General features: G+C 35.4%; 3 protein-coding genes across 3 annotated transcripts; 1 reads left to right on the forward strand and 2 right to left on the reverse strand.

Moving 5' to 3' along the window:
• Positions 1-4,452: 4,452 nt before the first annotated feature.
• LOC108223804 (uncharacterized) lies at positions 4,453-9,758 on the reverse strand. Its single transcript, XM_017398229.2, has 3 exons — positions 9,345-9,758; positions 7,355-7,378; positions 4,453-4,986 (listed from the first exon to the last, which is right to left on the reverse strand). The coding sequence occupies exons 1-3, from the start codon at positions 9,547-9,549 to the stop codon at positions 4,691-4,693; spliced, it is 525 nt and encodes a 174-aa protein (XP_017253718.1). The 5' UTR covers positions 9,550-9,758; the 3' UTR covers positions 4,453-4,690.
• Positions 9,759-10,685: 927 nt separating this feature from the next.
• LOC108224094 (small ribosomal subunit protein eS12) lies at positions 10,686-12,723 on the forward strand. Its single transcript, XM_017398646.2, has 5 exons — positions 10,686-10,864; positions 11,393-11,437; positions 11,730-12,033; positions 12,314-12,379; positions 12,459-12,723. The coding sequence occupies exons 2-5, from the start codon at positions 11,430-11,432 to the stop codon at positions 12,516-12,518; spliced, it is 438 nt and encodes a 145-aa protein (XP_017254135.1). The 5' UTR covers positions 10,686-10,864; positions 11,393-11,429; the 3' UTR covers positions 12,519-12,723.
• Positions 12,724-17,022: 4,299 nt separating this feature from the next.
• Positions 17,023-20,549, reverse strand: LOC108221150 (serine/threonine-protein phosphatase 7 long form homolog). Its single transcript, XM_017395048.2, has 7 exons — positions 20,433-20,549; positions 19,746-19,854; positions 18,989-19,672; positions 18,813-18,892; positions 18,220-18,739; positions 17,504-18,143; positions 17,023-17,315 (listed from the first exon to the last, which is right to left on the reverse strand). The coding sequence occupies exons 2-7, from the start codon at positions 19,836-19,838 to the stop codon at positions 17,092-17,094; spliced, it is 2,241 nt and encodes a 746-aa protein (XP_017250537.1). The 5' UTR covers positions 19,839-19,854; positions 20,433-20,549; the 3' UTR covers positions 17,023-17,091.
• Positions 20,550-21,618: the final 1,069 nt, after the last annotated feature.

A 21,618-nucleotide genomic window follows, 5' to 3' on the forward strand; every position in this document is an offset into this window, starting at 1 on the left:
ATAGACCAATGTTCAGAAACACCAATCACATAAATTGAGATTAGAGAAACGGCACCACAGCTATCTATATGTCGAACACCAGCTATAAACCTGCTGAAGGCACCCGAGCCAACTACATGTCGAATAGTATTTATAGAAATGCCGAAACTGAAACCCGTGAAGGATAAACAATCTTTGGTTGTGAAAAGTGAGCTCTTGCAATAATCACCCCCATCCCAGATTCGATACAGTCAATCATAACTAAACAAAAACATAACAAAACAATCCAAAATGAGAGATGAAACAAACACTCCAAGAGAAGAGACACACAAACACCCAAAAGATTTGGTTTTATTGAGAGAAAATTAATGAGAGTAAAAGATAATGAAAGGGTTAGGGCTTTCCACCGGAAAAAACCCGTGGAAGCCCTTCGATTTACTTGAAAATGGACAAAAGTATACTGGATACTTGAATTCATGTATCACCGCACAACATAGCAACTGTATCTCTGAACCTGCCTGTTCCTTTCATTTCACTCGTTTCCATATAATTTATTATATTGTTGAGCTAGTATTTCAGTAATCCTATACTATATAATTGTATTTTCCATTTTAAATATTTAAATAATTTCTGGAGCTATATTTTATAAAACCCCTTAAAATGCATATGTCCAACCCTCTGTCCCAAACATATACATAAGGGAGTAGAATAATAACTCAGTTCAGCTCATTGCATATGGGTGTAAATTTTAACTGAACCAAATCCGTATCATAAAAGAGTTGAGTTGAATTAAGCAAGTCTAATAGTTGAAATTAAAATAGAAATTATAACTATAATCAATTTTCAAACATATATAATATAAATAAAATTTAATAAGAAATTATGAACTTGTTTGAGCTCGATCTATCTCGAATCCGAACAGAGTTTTTCAGTTCGAGACGAGTTATAGGAGAGTTTGACACATACTGAAATCGCTAATTAATCGAGTAAAAACAATTCAAATCTAACTTATATATGAGTTCACTTTGAATCAAGTGTCCGAACCGGGAGTGACTTCAAAGTGTTAAACACAAGTTACAACCCTCGAAATCGAGCTTGAGATTGAGTTTTGAGTTCGAGCGAAATTTAACACATACTCAACTTTTTAACTAATCGAGTTTAATAAATATCCAAATTTAACTTAGATATGAATTTGATTCGAATCAAGTGCCAAGTGTGTGAACTGAGATGCTACAACCCCTAATATTCGAGACGAGTTCTAGGCAAGTTTCACACATACTCGATTCTTTAACTAATCATATTTAAAAAATATATTTAAATTTAACCGAGTTCTGGTCAAGTTCGACACATACTCGACTCGTGGATAGATCGAGAGTTTAAAAAAATATATTCAAATAAATTGAATACGAGTTCGATTTGAGTCAAGTGTACGAACCGAGAATGAGTGCAAGACGCTCGACTCAAAAACAAACCTTTTAGTTTGAACTTCAACTCCAATCAAATTTTTGAGTTTGAACCGTGTTCTAGTTCGAGTTGAATACATACTCAAATCGTTAACTAATCGAGTTTAATATATATTTTTTTAACTTATATGAGTTCAGCTCCAATCAAGTGTCCGAACCGAGAGTGAGTTCAAGGTGCTTAATTTTGGTTACAACCCCTCAAATTCGAGTTCGAGCTCGGGTCCAACCAAGTTTTTGAGTTCGAATTCGAACGTGCTCTACTCATTAACCAACCGAGTTTAAAAATATAATCAAAATTTAACTTTTATATAAAGTTCGATTCAATTAAGTTTCCAAAGAGAGTGAGTTTAAGGTGCTCGACTCAAATTACAACCTTTAAGTTCGAGTATTGAGTTTTGGTCGTGTTCAATACATGCTCAACTGGTTAACTAATCAAGTTTTAAGAATATTCAAATTTAACTTATACACAAATTCAATACGAGTCAAGTGTTCAAAGCGAAAGAAATTTTAAGGTGCTTGATTCAAATTATAACCTCTCGAATTCGAGCTCGAGTCTAAATCGAATTTTTCAGTTCGAGCCAAGTTTTGCTTAAATTCAATATATACCAACTCTTTAAGTAATCGAATTTAAAAAGTATTTAAACTAAATTATATAAAATTTAATTCCAGTCACATGCCCGAACCTAAAATAAGTTCAAGATGTTCTACTCAAATTACAACCCTTTTCACTCTGCTTCGTTTCTTACCGGGTTAATAGATATATGAATATTGAAACTAACATAACTGACTGAAAATAGTGCATAAATATTCTTTCGGACCTTTTTCTAGTTGCGGAATATATTCAACTTGTACATTTGTTTCTCGTAATCCATATGTTATGCATGATCGTCAGTTTCTATCGAAGTGTATAAAATTATTCGCGGCCGAGCACGCATGTGTTGACAAAATTAGATCGACGAGATCTTTACTAAACCTTTTCTGAAGTAATTAATTCAGTCAGATTAACTTAACCTGCGATCTCATGTTTTTCATATGTCAAACATTTTAATCTTCTTTTGACAAAAGGAATACTAAGAGTACCATTATTAAACATTAGTAGTACAAGATTAGTCATATTTCCTATTAATTGTTCTTCCAAAACGTGCGAAAAAATCCTAAGCTAAAATATAATCAAAATTTACTCGAGATTTACGGTTCAATCAGTTTATATCTAAGAACTAATTTAATTTTGACGAACGTTTAAAGTCCGGTCGGTTTTAATTGAACAGGTCATTTACGTTCCAGACAGTTTTCAATTCAATTCAGTTAATTGAACCGAAAATTTACATTACAGACAGGTTTCCCTTCTAATTGAACCGGAGATTTACGTTCTAGACAATATTCAGTTGTTAATTGAACCGAAGATTTACGTTCCGGATAGCTTTCACTTCCAATTAAATCAGAGATTTACGTTCCAGACAGTTTTCAGATAAAACGGGAATCAGTTTTCAGATAAGACGGGTGTGTGAGTACGTTTGATTATCGGAAAAGAGGGAGTTAAAGTTTGGGGAAGAAGCACTTGAAGTAGATACATGCAGGTTGTTCAAACACTGAGCTGGTCTGTGTTTTGTTGGCACATGGGAGGAAAGTATGTTGAAAATGAATGTACAAACGCGCAAGAACGAAACAGTTGCAAAGTCCAGTCACAAACTTCTAATTCTTGTTCAGTGGCCGACAAGAAGATGGTGAAGTGAAGCTTATGAAAACTGGCCCTCAATCCACAAGCTCTCACACAGGCAAAGAAAAGCATCTTGGGCATTCAAAGATGTTTTTTTCTATCTACAGTCATTCAACTTTCAGTCATTATTCCATTTTGTCATCTTGACAAGATACAGGATCTTTAATTCTTTCCACATTCTTGTTTCTTTATCGACTAGGTCACGGATTCAAACCCGAAAACAAGTTCTTTACGGAAGCAGGAATCTTGTTCACTGGATACGAATTTTGACACGAGATATGAATATGATTCCCGGGACTTATAAGACTACTGATAATCATGCAATGGATGAAAAAGAAAGCAGTAGAGATAAGCATCAATACTTAAGCAAGCACTAATGAAAAGAAGAGAGAAAATGACAGACTGAGGTTTTGTGTTGGGTCCAGCATAGGCAGTGGGAAGGAAAAGGCAAGACTCTGAATGATGATTCTCCAGTGTGGGCTTTGGCTGGCTTTGTCTAATCAGAATTACATTGGCCCCAAAAATCTCTTCTCAGATCTTCTGTCTATAGCCTGTGCCAATCAAAATGCTCATTAACTAGTTTATATAAAAAGGACAAAGTGATATTTAGGTATTTCTGTCACTTTCTATGCTTTCATCTACTCAAAAGAATTAGGAATATATAAATTCAGCACTCACATGTGTAATAAACCTATATCCAATTCCATACTCTACCAATAAGATCAGCCTTAAGTTTCTCTTTATGTCAACTTAACTATTTGGAAAGCTAAATTGTAGTCTTAATCATAATCTGTCAGCTAACAAAGAGAGTTTAATACTTGTTTATGCACAAAGTATGATGTTGACTAGTTAGTTTTGTACTCCCTCCGTCTCTTAATACTTTTCCCATTTGTACTTTTCACGTTTGCCAACACACACTTTTAATCATTAATATTTTTAGTTTTGTATTAGTATTAAATATAAAAATTTCACTGTATTAAAGTACTTATAAATACGAATCTAACAAGATCACTCATGACTATATTTGGTCATATGAATTATGCGTAAATTAGTAATTTGTCTCATGTCGTGAACAGTTCCAACATCCCAAATGGGAAAAGTAAAAAGAATCAGAGGGAGTATTTATGTAATAATAAAGTATACTCACCACTATCTTTTGTATTCATTAGATTTAAGTAGGTGATTGTTAATAGTACTAAACAAAAAGCTGGCTGTATGAGTGTATTACTGCAGGTCTGTATCTATGAATACTGTAATACCACTAAGAAAGTAGAATTCTGATGCATCAGAAGATTTCAAGAATATATTGAATATATATAGATCATATTAAAATGTCATGTATATCGTAGCATAAAAGCGGGCCAAAATCAAGAAAACGGAACAGAGGTATACTAGTTGATACAAGGCTACACATCTTTGAGCGTTTTTGCTCACCTAATAATTTGACTATAGCGTGATAAAACTTCATCTTCAACGATAAGAAAACGATGTGGGGAAAAGTACCAAGACTGCATAAGCTTGAGAACTGATTTCATTCCCAGCCAAGTTGACGAGCTCGTTTTTCCCACATAGAAGTCACTTTCTTCTCTTTTGTTAGCAGTGCCTGTGACCGCTCCCGGGCCTGCTCGCAGGTTTCTGTGGCAGTGTTGCACTTCTCAGCTTCCTTTTGATACTGTGAAGCGAGCCTTCGTGCCTCTCCAAATGTAATATTCATATGGTGCATGTTCTCCTCACCAACAAGTTCTTGTAGCTTCAACTCCTCAGTTAGAAGGTCAACAAATTGTTTCTGCATCTCTTCATTTAGTTCAGGATCATTCTTCCCACAATCTGAAGAGTCGAGCCGCAAGGACATAACCATTACATAATATATTAGAAACAGAAAGTTTCCAAAGTTCATTTGTACAAGGAATGCGGACTATACTCAAGAAAAGTTGCAGGATCTCTTCTACAAGTAAAAAACTGACACTAGTAAAAGGCCATCATATAGACCATAACTCCTGCTTATACATGCATATCAAGACACTGAAGTTGAAAAGGCACTAATAAAATTAAAACTGACTGTTCCAACATTCAAAATTAGAGGCAGTAATCAGCTTCCTTGAAGCTAAACTTTTTCCCACAAGTATTCACTTGCAGTATAATATTCTAGTAACATTGGGGGCCAAACGCATAACGATCACACAAATAATAAATTTGTAGCAAAAAAGAAGATATTCCCAAAAAACTGGAGTATTCATTCAATTTATCTCTCACACAAACTTTCTAGATCACTGTAGGCACAGAACCATAGGTAACTTTAACTATAGAGATTTACAATAAAAAGAAAACATTAATAACCAAATGTTCAGCTCGAATCAACAACCATAAACCTTAAGTCATGGATTTGAATTGTCATCAAATATACTCCCTAGTATTCAAGAAATGGGGACTATACTCAAGAAAAGTAAAAAAAGATCTTGTGGAAGTGGAAAATTGATACTTTAAAAGGGGTTGCTTAGACATGCCTATAGAGACAGTGAGGTTGGAAGAATACTAATAAAATTAAATTGGCTGTTCCAACAATCAAGTCAGAGGCATTAATTAGCTCCCTGTGCACCAAAACTCCAATCCAAGAATGGTTTCTACAATCCACGAGTCTTCAATCGCAGTTTAATATGCTAGTGCTATTGGGGGGCCAAATACATAACAATCTTATAAATACTGCAAATGAAGCAAAAAGATGACACTTCCGAAAACTGGAGTATTTATTCAATTTATCTCACACAGACTTTTCCGGATCGCTCTAGGCACAAAAGCATAGGTAGATCAACAATAGCAATTTACAAAAAAAAAAGAAGAAGAAGAAGAAGAAGAAGAAAAGAGAAGAACATCAATAACCAAATGTTCGGACTTCGGCTCAAGTAACAATAACGACAAAATTAGTCATGGATTCAAATTTCATAAGATACACTTTCTTCGTCCCACTCAAACTGGCTTATTTGGATTTCTTGGTCGAATTGACTGTTTTTGTTATTCAAATCATGTGATATATACATTTTACAAAAACAATGGTTTAAAATATTTAATTTGAAATTAAAAAAAAAGGAAGCTAGTTTGAGTTGGACAAAGGGAGTAATTGGCATACTCTAATTTTAAATGCCTTTCCTAATAAATTTGAACAGGTTTTACCAGTTGATAGGGTGGATGGATTATATTAAATACCAAGTCCAAAAGTATTACAACACCCAAGCATCTGACCGACTAAATATTAGCTCCCGTCCACACACTTTTCACTTCTTTTCATCTAAAGCTGAACTGCCACATTTACATGTATGCATTCTTCTACACAGGATACTTCGACAAAAAGAAATTAACATATATAAGGTCGGGTTTCGCGTGATGGTTGGGTGTTTCTTGATATCCGCTAGATCAGGGGTTTAAAACCCCTGAAGCGACCTGCTGCTTAATTAGGGATCCTTTCCTAGGTCATATTGATGTAGCAGTCTTGTGTATGGGCACGACCTTTGATATAGCAAGGGACAAAATATAGATTGGTTGTCACAGATGGCTAGAGCCTAGAAGATTGGTGAAATAAATAAAAAATCTACAAACTCCAGTAGGTGAGACCTTAGGCAAAATCGATACTCTCAGCTACAATTTACATGCAATCCAGACCAAAGAGTCAGAGAAGTCGGAATTTGGAAGAGAGTTGACAGAGACAGTTCGATCCCAAAAATACAGGAAGCTGCAATTTGAATGTAATGTTTTAAAAACAGAGTAAAAGGCACGAGACTTTAATTAAATGTTTTTGACTTGCAACAAGGAGCCAAGACCGGGACTCCATAATCAAACAATTCATCTTGGACTCCTCAAGTCTCAACCCAAGCCAATCAAAAAATAAGTGTGTCCTCACACGATTGCACTATCCCTAGTTTCACACGAACCACGGGGCTAATACAATCTAAGGCATTTAATCCATTTAGATGTTTTATAAACCACGAAAGCATTTAGATTTGGTAAGATATCCCATTCAGGATATGAGTACATGACTTCCTAAAGAATGAGGTCAAGTCATGGCGAAACTGCAATTAACTAGTTCTCAACGAAGCTAAAAGTCAAGAGATAAGCTCAATACTTATTACTTATCCTTTAAAATATGGATGCTTGCTTCAAACTGAGCTTGTAAAGATAATCTCAACTTTATGTGGAATGTTACCTGGAACAGATAGATTAACCAGACCTGAAAAGAGATGAGGAAAACAAAAGATTAGTTATATTAATATTTTATTAATGTGGAAATCTTATTTGGTTCAATTTCCAAAATATCAATAACAAGAAGAAAAAAAATTACAAACACCAAATACAAGATAGTTTAGTTGCTGTAATCTTTATATCTAGAATGTGTCCTCAGTCCTCACTGACTAATTAACATAGCTAAATCTTGTTCACTGATGAACGATGATAATGAGATTAGTAAATAATATAGATAACATGAGCAGAGAGAAGTAGCAGCATCTAGATTTTAAAGGTGTTCCTCTGTCCCTATATACCGAGTAATCCTCCTAAATGCATCAATTTTCTCTTTTACTAGACTCTAAGTTGTTTATATAGTAACATTAAGAACCACGCACTGGTCAAGACAAGTCTATATATCATGTGCTAGTCCTAATGATAATAGCTAGAGTAGATAATAAGTTAAAACAACTTCTACAAATGAAAAAACCAAGATTAGTCATCAGTATATATATACGAAGCATATAGAAGAAAATATGAATGTTACCCACACTCAGTTGGGGCTGTGGGTGTCGAACATTGGTAAAAATCAACTCGACATATACTTAAATTTCAAAAAATATTAGAATCTAGAACTGGACAAGAATGCCGGAACTCAGGATGCAAGGGTAACCCATAAAATTTTATATATTCTTAATTTTTGGACCATTGGAAATATAATCTATTACCCCCAAATAAGATGGACTTGCATCTATATAAAAATATATGACACATATTTTCAAAAAAATAATTCAAAAACGAGTTGCCTAGGGGCCTTCAGTTACTATATATGATTGCCTAGGGGCCTTCAGTTACTATATATAATTGCCTAGGGGCATCTAAATCTTTATAGAAATTCCCAGATATACTTGTCAAAATTGAACATTCTACACGATCAGGCAGATTATCATCCAGAATTGAACTATCAGTTGATAATATTTTTCCAAATAAATGACTTCTTAGTCAATTCCCTCAACTTGTACCGGCTAGTAAGAAGTATACAAATTATCTATGGGTATGCTGGGATATAAAGATTTTATTTCAAATGATGTTTTTCTTCCAAACGATTTTGGATTTAGATTAGATAAAGAGCACCTAAATATCAATTTAAAATGACAACACAATTCACGAACAACTCCACATTTAACACAATTATATGATATTTCACAATGACATAGGTAATTGTCACAAAATTCACAAATTAGGCCCTAAATGTTGATAACTATCACTATAATACATAAAATTTAACAAAAATCTAAACTTAAAAGATGAGCACCATAACATTATTAAGTCAATATATAAAGGGTCTTTCTAGTGTGTGCCCATGGGCACACATTAAGCACTAAATTTGATAAATTTGGTGGATTTTGATTGGTGGACTTGATGCATATGCAGGGGGGTCATCCTTATTTATGATTAGATGACCAATAAAAATGCACCAAACTTATAGGAGTTGGTGCTTAATGTGTGCCCATGGGCACACCATAGAAAAACCGATATATAAATTATGCTCCAAAAGTATGTTAATCGCCAACTCATAGATACAAGTTGAGTCAACAACCAAACCTATCCCAAATCCCCAAATCAACACAACCAAAGCTAAGCAAGTTCAACACATTCATAAAGCGTAACAAACATAAACTAAAGCACGCATGTTTGCCAAAGATTATCAAATATCAATTATAGGAGTACTAGACAAAACTACAAAATCACATATAAATCAGCAATGATATCACATTTACACCAATCCAAGTAAACACAATACAAATGCAGAGAGAGAGAGAGAGACAGGGAGAACACATTTTGCCCCAAGATAATCAATTACACCAAACAAAAGCACAACATTGCACATAAAAAGTCAAAGGGTCATCCAAGATATCACATTTACAGCAATCCTGGGAGAGAGAGAGAGAGAGAGAGAGAGAGAGATGTACCAGGAGCAATCTTGAGGAGAGAGAGAGGAGGAGGGCAATGACAATCACAAACAGGACAAGCAGAAGCAGGTCCTCTAAAAGAGAGACTATCTTTCTTGAACTTGGAATAAAGAGCAGGCCCACAAACACAGAGAGCAGAAACAGTGGCAAACACAACCAAACAGCTCCTCACCCATGTACCACTCGAACCACTTCGCCGAGACATTTTGATCAAAACACCCTTGTAATACCCAGATCAGATCTACTGGTTTGTGTTGAGCTTTGCACAACTAGGAGTCAAATGTGTCGGTGACTATGTGTTGATAAAACTACAACTGAATCAACACGGAGAGAAGTGAAATGTTTTATTTTATTTAATCGAATTTTCTATGGTGTGCCCATGGGCACACAATAGTTACTAACTCCCATGAGAATAGTAGTTTTTAATTGGTGGATAGATAATAAATATTAATGGCCTGCCTGCATTTACACCAGTCCACCAATCAAATGAAGCCATTTCTATGAGAGTTTGTGCTTATTGTGTGCCCTTGGGCACACATTAGAAAGACCGTTATTTAATTTCTTAGTACAGAGTGTGTGAGTATTTCTTTTGTGAGTTAGGCCTCGGTGATTTGACGCGTTAGTCCAAGTAGGAGTAACAATGACAAATGTTAGTGGTGTATTTCTTTGATTCTCGAAATTCTTGTATTCGGTCCTAAAATTCAGATTTCAATATGCAAACTGTACTTTTTTATTTAATTTTCAAAATCAGATTAATCATTATTAAATTTATTGAATGATAGTTATATTTTAAATTAAATTAATATGTCTAATATTATGATAATATTATAAAATATTTTATTTTTAATTTTATTAATCATTCCGATTAATTCTCGATCATTCAATTAATCTTCTATCAGTGTTTTCACCTATCATTACAATCATGTTGTATATGAATTTTAAAAATTTTATCAGGGATATTTGTTCAAAATTTTAAATTAGATCTAAAATATTTATGATATTTAGGGCCTGTTCTGCTTTTTTTTAATTTGTTTGTGTGAAAAATTAGAAGCATCGTTTGTGTAAAAAAAATAGAAACACTTTTAAGAAGCTGAGAATGCTAGCTTATGTCTCACAGCTTCTGCTTCTTTTCCAAACACGTTATTAACTTATTTACTTCTCACTTCTACTCTAATTCTTTAATTTAAACGATAATTCACTTCTTTTAAATTAATCTAAACGGCCCATTAATCCAACCCAATTATCATTTATTATTTTAAAATAAAAGGAGGCGGCCAACCCAATTCTCCAAATCAAGGCCTATCCATTATAAAATACATTTCAGCTTCTCCATCAAACAACAAGCCCATTGGACCATCAAAGCCTGCAGAAATACAAGCCCAAACAAAAGGAGGAGAAAATAGTAAATCCAAAAAGGGTTTTAGGGTTTGTGTTATATAGCTCGCTTCTCTCACTTCTTCCGCCCCGTTTACAGCATCTTCTTCTTCTTCTTCCGAGTTTCAACATCGTCTTCCGACCAGGTACAACCTTAACTCTAGTACTTGTAATCAAGCTTCTTGACTGTCCTATAAACTTCATCAAGTTACTTATGTTTACTTTAATTCTAGTCGTTTTCTTGCATTTGTGGGAATTTATATAATGCTTGATTATGCGCGCGTGTGTGTGAGAGAGAGATTGGGGGAGAGAGATTGAGAGAGGGAGAGAGATTGAGGGGTTTGTAATTGAGTAAACATGTTTGATGTTAGATAATAAAGTTTCAGTCTTTATGTGAATCTGAAAATGTTGGTTTTGCTATGTAATAATGTGTGATTAAGTGATGGGTATGAGCTTATTGCATATTTTTTGGGGGCCCGTTATGTGGGTTCATTTTGAGGGCGTTGTGTTGTAAATTGTAATGGATTGAGTGTTCTTTATTGTTGGCTGTTGTAAAGTTGTAACCTTTTGGGTTTGAATTTAGGTTAATGTGGGTGTTTTTACTCGTTTGTGTGCGTGTCTCAAGTAAGTTTAGTGTTTGATATCTGATTTGTGTGTTTACATTGTTGTTTTAGGAACAGCTTTGAGTTACGTACTTGAACAAGCAGAAAAATGTCTGGGTAAGTTACTGTTACTCTTTGTAGCAATTACTGAGAATTTTGTTTCTTATATACAGTCTTTATCAACTTGTGGCTGCACAATTAAGTTGATGCATGTAAATGTGGTGGTTAATGAATGTTTGATGTGTTATGTACTGGAATTAATTTTGAAAAAATTGTCGTATGGTTGTCAAAAGGTTGCTTTTACCAAGCACTTTCAAAATGGTAGCATTACTTTAATTTGTCATTTGTGTTCAATTGATAGTGTATCCATTAGCTAAAGTGTCAAATTTTTATGTGAATTTAATTGCAGGGAAGATGTGGCTGTAGCAGCTGAGGTACCTGCACCTGTTGCAGCAGCACCAGGTCTAGCTGAGCCTATGGACATCATGACAGGTTTGCAGCTTGTGCTTAAGAAGTCACTTGCTCATGGGGGGCTTGCTCGAGGTCTCCATGAAGGTGCAAAGGTCATCGAGAAACATGCTGCCCAGCTTTGTGTATTGGCTGAGGACTGCAACCAGCCTGACTATGTCAAATTGGTCAAGGCACTTTGTGCCGACCACAACGTGAGCTTGGTAACTGTCCCTAGTGCAAAGACTCTTGGTGAATGGGCTGGGGTAAGTACAACTTTCTACATTTTGTTTTGTTCTATAAATTCCATTTCCTTGTTTCTTTTAGGTGTTTTAGATCTCATATTGTATTTAATGGTTTCACAAGCCTTTTCATATATTGGTTTATCATTCAACCATAGTGGTATATGTATAGCCCACTTACAAGTTTTGCTGCATAAAAGTCTTCTGGCATTCTAACATGTAAAAATAAATTTATCGTTTATAAATAGAGTGAACCTGTGTTTAAGTTGGATTTTTCTATAGTTTAACAATGTTCACATTACAGTTGTGCAAGATTGATTCAGAAGGCAATGCCCGGAAGGTGGTTGGCTGCTCATGCGTTGTTGTAAAGGTATTTTTCAGCATCATATCTCTTCCTGGACTTCTTTTGTGTTTTGCTTAATATAACATTCATTTTTAATGATGTACAGGATTATGGAGAGGAAAGTGAAGGTCTTGATGTCGTTCGGGCTCATGTGAAAGCTGAGTAAGATATTAGCTGTGCGTCAAAGATTCTGTTAGGCTGCAAGTTTTAGTGCCCTAGGAAAGTTTTGATTGTTTTAAGGGCCAAAAGCTTCAGATTGAAAAGATTTTTTGCGATTGATATTTAATATTTACATGATGTGTAACGTGATGTTGGTTAAAACTCTTTGGAAGATACATCTTAGATAATGTGATTTTTAAATTTTCTTCGTATTTAAGTTCAAAATTGATAGTATAAGTTAACATATAGTAGTTGTGATGAAGAGTGAAAATCTTTAAAGCCTGGAATGTTTTCTTGTTATGGAATAAGGATAGTGGGGATGTCATTTATATTGGACTTTTTGTTGGTAAAATGCATGTTTGGTCTACATTCCTGTGCACTTTCTTCTTGCAGTTTTTCAAATATTTGTCTAAAAACTGTTGATTGTTATATCTATTTAGACAGCATTGCGATTTCGCTGCCACGGGGACTCACCAGAGTTCTGGTTAGAATGAGCACTTGCGTGTTGTAGGCAAAACTTGCAAACAAAGAGGATATTCTTTTGTAGGTCTTGTATTTTGGAAACTGTAAATTATTTTGGGTATAGGTTGCAAGTCAAATAATCCATATGCAGGACAGTCTTATGTACATCTGCAGATACTAAACTGCTAATGATGTTTAAACTTGTAAATTCGGGACTTCTGAGGTGCTGCTTGACCACTAAAGTTCACTCCAAAATGCAATGCAACTGAAACTGGCTTTGGCTTTGGTTTTGCGATTTGCATCACTTTGAATTACTTTCTTCCACCAACTGGGAGAGAAGCACCTTATGACACCAAGGGCCTGTCTTGGGGCAGGAAAAGCCCATAACTTGAGGTTTTTTTTTTTTTAATTACATATTTTTATAATCTTTTTAGATGATAAATGTTATAAATAATGGGTATATCAAAGGTCCTCGAGAGTTCCCCAAAACACTTTAGTAGGCAAAGTTAACATTCTAAATCAAGTGTTTGAGGAACCGCAGGGAAAATCTGATGAACATGATCCTCAAGTACATGACCATGTTTAACTTGTTTCATTTCATATGCCTCTTGTTTTCATGTTGCACCAGTATATATAGCAATCTTTTGGTGCATGAGAATCCGGTTCATTGTCACTACTATTCGAATGATGATTTGGTTGGGGAGAATGGAATGGAATGGAATGAAATGAGTAAAATTACTTGGAACTAATAGGGATAGGAGGGAAGTTTTGGAATAAATGTAAGTGGGGGCAAAATTGTTATGATGAGATTTGAGAAGAAATTGGGAGTAGGAGAGAATGGAGGATTCCATCTCAAATTGAAAGTATGATCTCTAGCACATAATGTAAGGAATGGGATGGATGAAGGAATGAAATTTGTTAACAATTGCCCATAATATGATTCATTTTTCATTCCATTCTTTCCGGAATCATTCACCCCAACCAAACACAACATTAGTCTTTGATTTGAGCAGAGACAGTATAAACCTAGTCATGTTTCCGACTTGATTAACATTGTGAAACCACTGTAAGGCTGTTGCCAATAAACATGGTATATGCAGTCCTCCTTGTACATGTGCTTTATTCTATCCTGATGTATACTGTAATCTGATTCCATTCTCATCATCAGAATGTATCAGAGTGAGTACCCTCAGCTTTTAGCCTTTTGTCCAATAAGCACTTTTAGCATTACATTTGATTTTAACTATTATCTAATTTAAGTGTTGCATCAGTTCTCTAGGGCTGGCTAGCCATTACTAAACTATTAGTGCAAGCAACAAGGTTCCATTGTATCCATCTTTTCCTGTACATATACAAGATCAACATTTCAGAACTATTCACCATTGTCTCCTCGATTATTTGATTTCTTTTGTGCACTGTTTATTCGCGCTCGTCTGTTATTCACACACACGAACACGATAACTGTTACTGTTTGACTTCAACGCGGATTGTCCAACAAAAATAAAGTAATTAAATACATAAGCAATTCTATTTATTAAGAAATATTAGTTAAGAGCTATCTAAGAGCCTCTAAGGTTGTGTTCACTTGGAGTGAATGGAATGGAATGAATTTTGTACTCTAAAATGGTGTCGATCAAAGAAAATGTATATAATTTTCATTCCTTCAATCATTCCAACCTTACTATTTTACCTATAACTCTAACCCACATGTTTTGGAAGGAATGCTCATTCCATTTCAACATCATGTTTCTTCACAATCTTTCTCACAAAAAAAATTAACAACATTCATATTTTGTCACCATTATCTCATACTTTCTTCTTTCTCCTTAAAACTTCTATATAATTTTTCATTCCATTCTCCCCTCATTCCATGAAGTGAACACAGCCTAAGAGTCTCTTGGAGCTCAAAATTTGGCATGGCTCTTTATTTTTTAATTTAAGAGCTCAAATAAAGAGCTTATTGGAGATGCTCTTAGATGCAAGTCTTATCTGCCTATAGTTAGAGTCACGTCGGTATGGACCCTCTGGTTGATCAAGTAATTTCATTTGCTGTAGTCGATTTTATGCTTTCGGAATAAATTTTTTTCCCTCTTTTGGACGGTGAAATACAGGGTATCCAAACTGGTCCTTAACAACTAATAACTCTGAGTAATGTTTATCATACTCAGTTATACTAGTCTGCTCTTACTTTTCAATTCTCATTATATTTCCCACAAATTCATCCTCTTTGCCCAAATGGAGGCCTGCTGTTATACTTTGGTGTAAAAGCATATGTAATACCCAAAAGCTTCATAACATTGTTATTTTATTTTGAGATTGATGTTTAAAGTCATTGAAATGAAGTGTATGTTACATTGATTATAGTTTTTGCTTAAGAACTTAGATTATGTGATTTTAGTGTTTTCTGAATTACGGTGTTCGACAGTGATATAGAAATAGAAGTATGTATTCAAGATGATATGTTGTACTTTTAATCAGGAACGGAAATCTTAGAATCCTGGATATATCATGTTTAGCTTCAAATGTTATATTATATGTTTATATTAAGGTGATGCATTCGGTTTATGTTCCGACTTCAGATTGGCAAAATGCACTTTTTGGTTCGATTTCTGAGAAATTTAGTTATGCATATTTGATTTACTTCCTTCCAGTAACTAGGAGATGGACAGTGCCTGATGCCAACTGAAGATTATCCGTAGTTCAGGACGTTTCTCTATTAGGCCACAAACCTGTAGGCTAGCTGTTGGAAGTTCCATTCTAATTAAGTTTGGGCACCAGCAAGTTCCAGGATTTTAAAACAACAGGCAAATGGTTCGTTTATACCCTCTTAGTCACCTCTCACACTGACCCAAGTAGTCCGGCTGTGTCCACCCAAGTCCACATTAAGAAGCCGATGTCTTGATCTTGCCTCCGACTTATCCAGCTTTTCCCAGTTTCTAGTCTAAACCAGATAATTTCTCACGGAAAGTAAAACTATCAGCTAGGCAGTCGCAGAGACTGTCAACACTTGAACAAATTCAGTGTACTTCTGGTACAATCCTCAGTGTTTGGGTTCTCATCATCTCTGAAGGACAATCGCCTGCACATTTATGCAGTTCAAAGTCGAAAGGACTCAGGTAACATTAAATTTTATCAAAACTGACAAGTTCCTCAGTAAACTATAATAGCAATAGTTCCCTACACAAACATACACCACAAGTCCATAACCTTCAGGTTAATATGGTTATTATGTGTGAATGTCTGACAGTAGGCATTCTCAGTCAAGTTTTTGCTCCAGAATAGTGATTGATGCCATATATTCCCCAGTCCCCTGGGCCCCGTCCCTAATTCTTCACTTCTGCAAATCTCATGCATAGTTTCTCTTCATTTAGAAGAATAAATTTTCAAAAATAAAAAGTATATATTATATTTGTATCATTGTTGGATAGATCAAATATTAGTCGGCTCTTGGTAGGGGATAGCATGAAATGGTTCGGCTCGGTTTTCGAACAAAACCGAAATCACAACAAAATATCTTCGGTTATTAAAACTGAAAATTGCAACCGTCGGGTTCTGATTCGAATTCGGTTAAAAAACTCCGGTTCCGTTGAAATCGGCTTGGTTTCGGTTATAAAATCGACAAATATAAAAATGAAAATCAATATATAAACAAGACAAATCAATGCACGTAATTCAAATAATTAATACAAGAGTGGAGTTAACAGAAATATAAGTGTATATACATCAATGTAGAAATTCCTTGGTTGGTTTTCTGTTGTATTCTTCATCTGAAATCTATATTTCAGACTTCCAGGACTACTTCTGTTGTATGCAAGGACTACTGCTCTTTGGTTGATCATCTCTTTTGGAAAAGTATGCATTACAGAAAAAAGCTTATGTCTATCAGTTATTACATCACCTAAGCAATTACACATAAATTATATATTATATATATTATATATAATATTTATTATTTATTTATTATTAGCAACAGTATGTCAAGTGCAAGGATATACTACAGGAAAAAATTAAACCAAGAGATGATAAAAAGAGCTGATGGAGGATGAAAAAGTAAATTCACATATCACAAGTGATCAGTAATAATCAACTAGCGAAGCACATATATGCCATGTCAAAAACTACATTTCTAAATTCCCTGCAGACGTTCCATAGAGTTTGACTCGTTTAATCTCATTAAAAATATTCTCCAACCTCCAAATACGATCCTCTAGTCTCACCGATTGTAATTCAGATGTAATACTGTCATAACACTCTGGAATAGGTCTTTTATTCAGTTGTTCACATAGGTTGTCTTGAACCGGGGAACCCTCTGGCTGTCCAGCACAGGAGACATTCTTAAATCCTGGGACAAAATACATATCAATTAAGCTTTGCCTGGGACAAAATGCTCAGGGGCCATATGCAAGACAGATATGAATTAAGCATATTAAGAACTTAACATCGTAAAGGGAAAAAATGGAGTAAAGAACACCAGCAAAGACTTAACATATACTATATATCATGGCAGGGAGTAGCCTATTGACAACTTACCAGATTGATGTCCCTTGTATTCCACTTTCTGCTCAGTCTCAGAATAGTCAAAAAGTCCCTTCTCGCTCATTTGGATGTGCTTATTAAGAACGAGAGGCTCCTGTTGAAAAACTGTTGCAACACAATCACCAGTCCCCTGAGAATAAAGATGGCCAAAATCTTGAGAACCACCAGCATGACTATCATCAAAGTGAGTCCGGGAATACTTCTGCGAACCACCAGCTGCCTGAGAATGAAAATGACTGAAGTCCTGAAAATCACCAGCATGACTGTCATCACAGTGACCCTGGGAATAACCCTGTGAATCACATCCAGCATAACCCTGTGAATCCTGTGTAGTAGGCTGCACCCAAGGATCCCACACAACTTTCTGTGAGCTACCCTCGCTGTCTTTCATGGACTCAGATCTCGTGTGCATATGAAGGTGGCCTGTGGCTCCCAAGATACCGACATCTAACTCAACCATCACATTCCTAGGTCGACCTCTACGTTTCCCGCTAGCAATATGTCTGCGAGAACCATGTCGTCCTGCAGAACTCACCTTGGTGGAGGTAATGCACTCCCCTAAATTACGTCGTGCATCATGCACGCGAGGCTCAGTAGTGCAAATGGCATCGCGCGCTGCTAATATCCCCTCATGCTACATTAAAACATGGCACAAGTTATCATATGTTAATAAAGAATGCCATCAATTTACGAAAATATGGCAAACTTACATAAAACTGATAAACTCCTCCCGTCCCCTGAAAACCCGCCTCAGTAATCCAACGATCAGGACGAACTATGAAGCGGCGAGTAACAGTATCATACCAACCATCATAATCTGCTGTGCACCCAATACCAACATCATACTTGGGAGGCTTGAGTGTATGACTCATCCGTGAGTTCCAAAGCCGAATATAAGGCTCTCGAACTGTGACCCAATCAATACTCTCATTTATAGAATTCTGGTGTAGTCTGTCATGGCATTCATCAGGCGAAGCATGTGGTATACTCTGCACAAATCCAAACTGCCTTGTAACTCGGTCAATATAACACCACTCCGCATAAGATGCGAACAATAAAGGACACCTCGCTGTCCATAGTCTCTCTGCATCCAAGCCAGGCATACAAGTATGAGGCAAATCTGCGTAAGGCATCCAGATAAACCGGTCAGCTGTCATCGTATCCAGCTCATACCGGAATATACGTGTCTGAGAACACGGAACAGCAGTCCTGCTAAGACGAACCTTCCACCTGTAATATTGGTCATTAATAATCTAAAATAGCCAACACGAGTACTAAATGTCAAAATATGCGTAAAATGTACCTGAGAGCAAGGGGATGCTTGAAAAGAGCCTCCTCAGTGATGGTTGGAGCAAGTGAGGGGAAACGCTCCCAAACCCACACCTAGCGGGAATATAACATTAATTCCATATCATGTTTGGCTGAGTGCATGCATCAATGCATAGAAATGACCTTTTTGTACAAATATAGTTTAAGTACCTGTAATAGTGTCGCACACCCGCAAAAGCCATGCCTCTTCCCGATACTAGCTGCGCACAACTTCCTGTACAAGTACGCAAGAACAGCACTGCCCCAACTAAAACTACCGATCTTAGTAAGGTCACGTAGCAGGGTCAAAAGGTGGAACTGGACCCTATTCCCAGATGAGTTTGAAAACATAGATCCGATGACAAGAAGCAGATGTGCTCTTACGTGGAATATCAGCTGCACATCATAATCAGCGGAAAACTCAATCAAGCGGGAACAATCACCAAAATGCTTAACCAACCAAGGGATCTTTATCCCAGATCTATTCACAACGTCATCTGGAGATGGGTATAGGCCTAATAGCTGAGTGATAATCTCCCTCTTCACCTCCAAATTTGAGATAACCTCAGACTGTATAACGGGGAGTCCAGTAGTGCGAATCCCGAGAATGTGATGAACGTCCTCCAGGGTAATGGTGGCCTCTCCAAACCTAAAATGGAAAGTGTGAGTCTCGGGACGCCACCTCTCAATAAAGGCTGTGATCAACCCGACATCGTGTCTGAATGCCCCTATCTGGTATACTCCGCCAAAACCAGCATCCCTAATGGCCTGCATAACGTCCGGTGCAGGTGGAGAACATCCTACAGTAACCCAATACTGGTTAAAGTTGCTTCTGAGACGAAAATCAGCTACATCCTGCAAACATATTTAAAAGCCTAAATTCAGTAATGATTAAATGCATCAATAAAATAGACTAAACGATTTTTACCTCGCCATCCCAAATCAACTGCGACCTATGCAAGTGTTGTTGAGTCAATAAACTCCCGTCCACCGGACCAGGCTCAGAAATAATTGCATCCATAGATGCAACTACAACACTGGAAATTTTAAACACAATTCGGTATATAAAATACATTTAAAACTTTGAAAAACACACTTCATAAAATTGCATCGATAGTACAACACTGGAAAATTTGAACACAATTCAGTAAATAGAATACATCTAAAACTTTGAACACACTTCATATATTATTTTATTTTATTGAAAATTTGTTCCTAATTTTTAATTTCATTGAAAATTGAATATCCTTGTACTCTAGTAAAATATCGTATATTGTTTCGTTTTATTACAGATTGTTTGTATAATATTTCATCTTATCAGAAATTATTCCTCTACTGTTTTTTTATTAAAAAAACTTTTTTATTAAAAAAACATATATTTTTAATTTTTTTACAAATTATTCATATTTGTTATATTCTTATCCCCGATTTAACAAATTAATCTGGATTAATCATCAAAACCTAGCTTGTTCGCTAAATTAGCCCCAATCATCGAGTTATATACATGCAAGTTACAATTTTAATACATAGAGAGATGCAAATACATTTATAAATGACATGCAATATAAAATCGAAGCATATAATTTAAGGGAGAGAGAGTTGAATGGAATTATACCTTTATCGGAGAAGCGGCGGTGGCGGTGGTGTTTGTGTTTGCATGCAGCGGCGGAGGGCCGGAGGCTTTGTGCTTAGATTTTAAAGCAAAAGCTTTGAAGTCTTCAGAGTAGCTTCGGCACTTGCAAGAAGTTTAATATGACCATTACTTGACCAGTTGACCTGAACTAATAATTACTACAATGGGGTTGCTGTAAACATTAAAAAATACTTTTCCTGCTGAAATTCCTTCTAATTTACACTATTAAGTGGCAGCAGCTTATAGCCTTATACTCCCTCCGTTTCAAATTACATGTCCACTTTGAAAAAATCACATAGTTTAAGAAAAATGGATTGTGAGAAAAAAGAGATGATATGTGGTGTATGGTTGATCTTGGAAATATAGATTAATAATATGTGAAGGGGAGTTGATTTTGGAAATATAAATTTACATTGAAAGTTGAAGTGGACAAGTATTTTGAAACAAATATTCTTTTCTAAAGCGGACATGTATTTTGAAACGGAGGGAGTAGTTCTGGGGGAAAAGGTCTCAAAATTACTATTTCAAGATGAATGAGTTTCAGTGTTATTTTTTGAAAAAATAGTCCACTTCAAAAAATAATTTCATGTAGTGTTTTGATTTCTTTTCAAAAAACACGACTTGAAATTTTCAGCTGAAATCATAACTTTAAGTTGTGTTTTCGGTTGAAACCGTGATTTAAAATGCGTTTTTGTTCGATATTATAAACACGACGTGCGTTTTGAACATTTTGGAACGGTTTTGTAAAAGGTGAGAGTAGAGACCTTTTACTAAATAATGACATTTGAGACCAACGCTCTTGTCCTGGTTCGGTTCGGTTCGGATTTGATAATTATTTCCGAAATTCAGAAGAACATATAATCAATTCAAGAAATATAAATTTATTTATTTTGAAAAAGTACTACATATGTTATATTAGTGTGTTATTGCGGTTTTACGATAAAATTTTAATTTCACGTCTTTTGCTTTTTAAATTCGAAAATTAAAATTCTAACCCTATTGTTGGATCGGTTTCCATTCAAAATCTTAATTTCAGTTACAAAATTGCAAAAATGAAAAGAACATTAGTTCCTCCATTCAATTTTTTATGAAACTAAAACTTTAAAAAAATTTGAACATATATATTGTCATTTCAAAACATACATAAATTTTATGTTACAAACTAGGC

The sequence above is a fragment of the Daucus carota genome, chromosome 5 (assembly GCF_001625215.2).
Source record: "Daucus carota subsp. sativus chromosome 5, DH1 v3.0, whole genome shotgun sequence".
In the NCBI taxonomy this organism is placed as follows: Eukaryota; Viridiplantae; Streptophyta; class Magnoliopsida; order Apiales; family Apiaceae; genus Daucus; species Daucus carota.

Coding starts and splice junctions, on each gene's coding strand:
- LOC108223804 (XM_017398229.2), bottom strand. CDS start 9,549: ATGTCTCGGCGAAGTGGTTCGAGTGGTACATGGGTGAGGAGCTGTTTG. Junction 7,379..9,344: donor TCTCCTCAAGATTGCTCCTG/GTACATCTCTCT, acceptor ATCTCTTTTCAG/GTCTGGTTAATCTATCTGTT. Junction 4,987..7,354: donor GGTTAATCTATCTGTTCCAG/GTAACATTCCAC, acceptor TCGACTCTTCAG/ATTGTGGGAAGAATGATCCT.
- LOC108224094 (XM_017398646.2), top strand. Junction 12,034..12,313: donor CTCTTGGTGAATGGGCTGGG/GTAAGTACAACT, acceptor TTCACATTACAG/TTGTGCAAGATTGATTCAGA. Junction 12,380..12,458: donor GCTCATGCGTTGTTGTAAAG/GTATTTTTCAGC, acceptor AATGATGTACAG/GATTATGGAGAGGAAAGTGA.
- LOC108221150 (XM_017395048.2), bottom strand. CDS start 19,838: ATGGATGCAATTATTTCTGAGCCTGGTCCGGTGGACGGGAGTTTATTG. Junction 19,673..19,745: donor AGTTGATTTGGGATGGCGAG/GTAAAAATCGTT, acceptor ATATGTTTGCAG/GATGTAGCTGATTTTCGTCT. Junction 18,144..18,219: donor GAGGAGTTTATCAGTTTTAT/GTAAGTTTGCCA, acceptor GTTTTAATGTAG/CATGAGGGGATATTAGCAGC.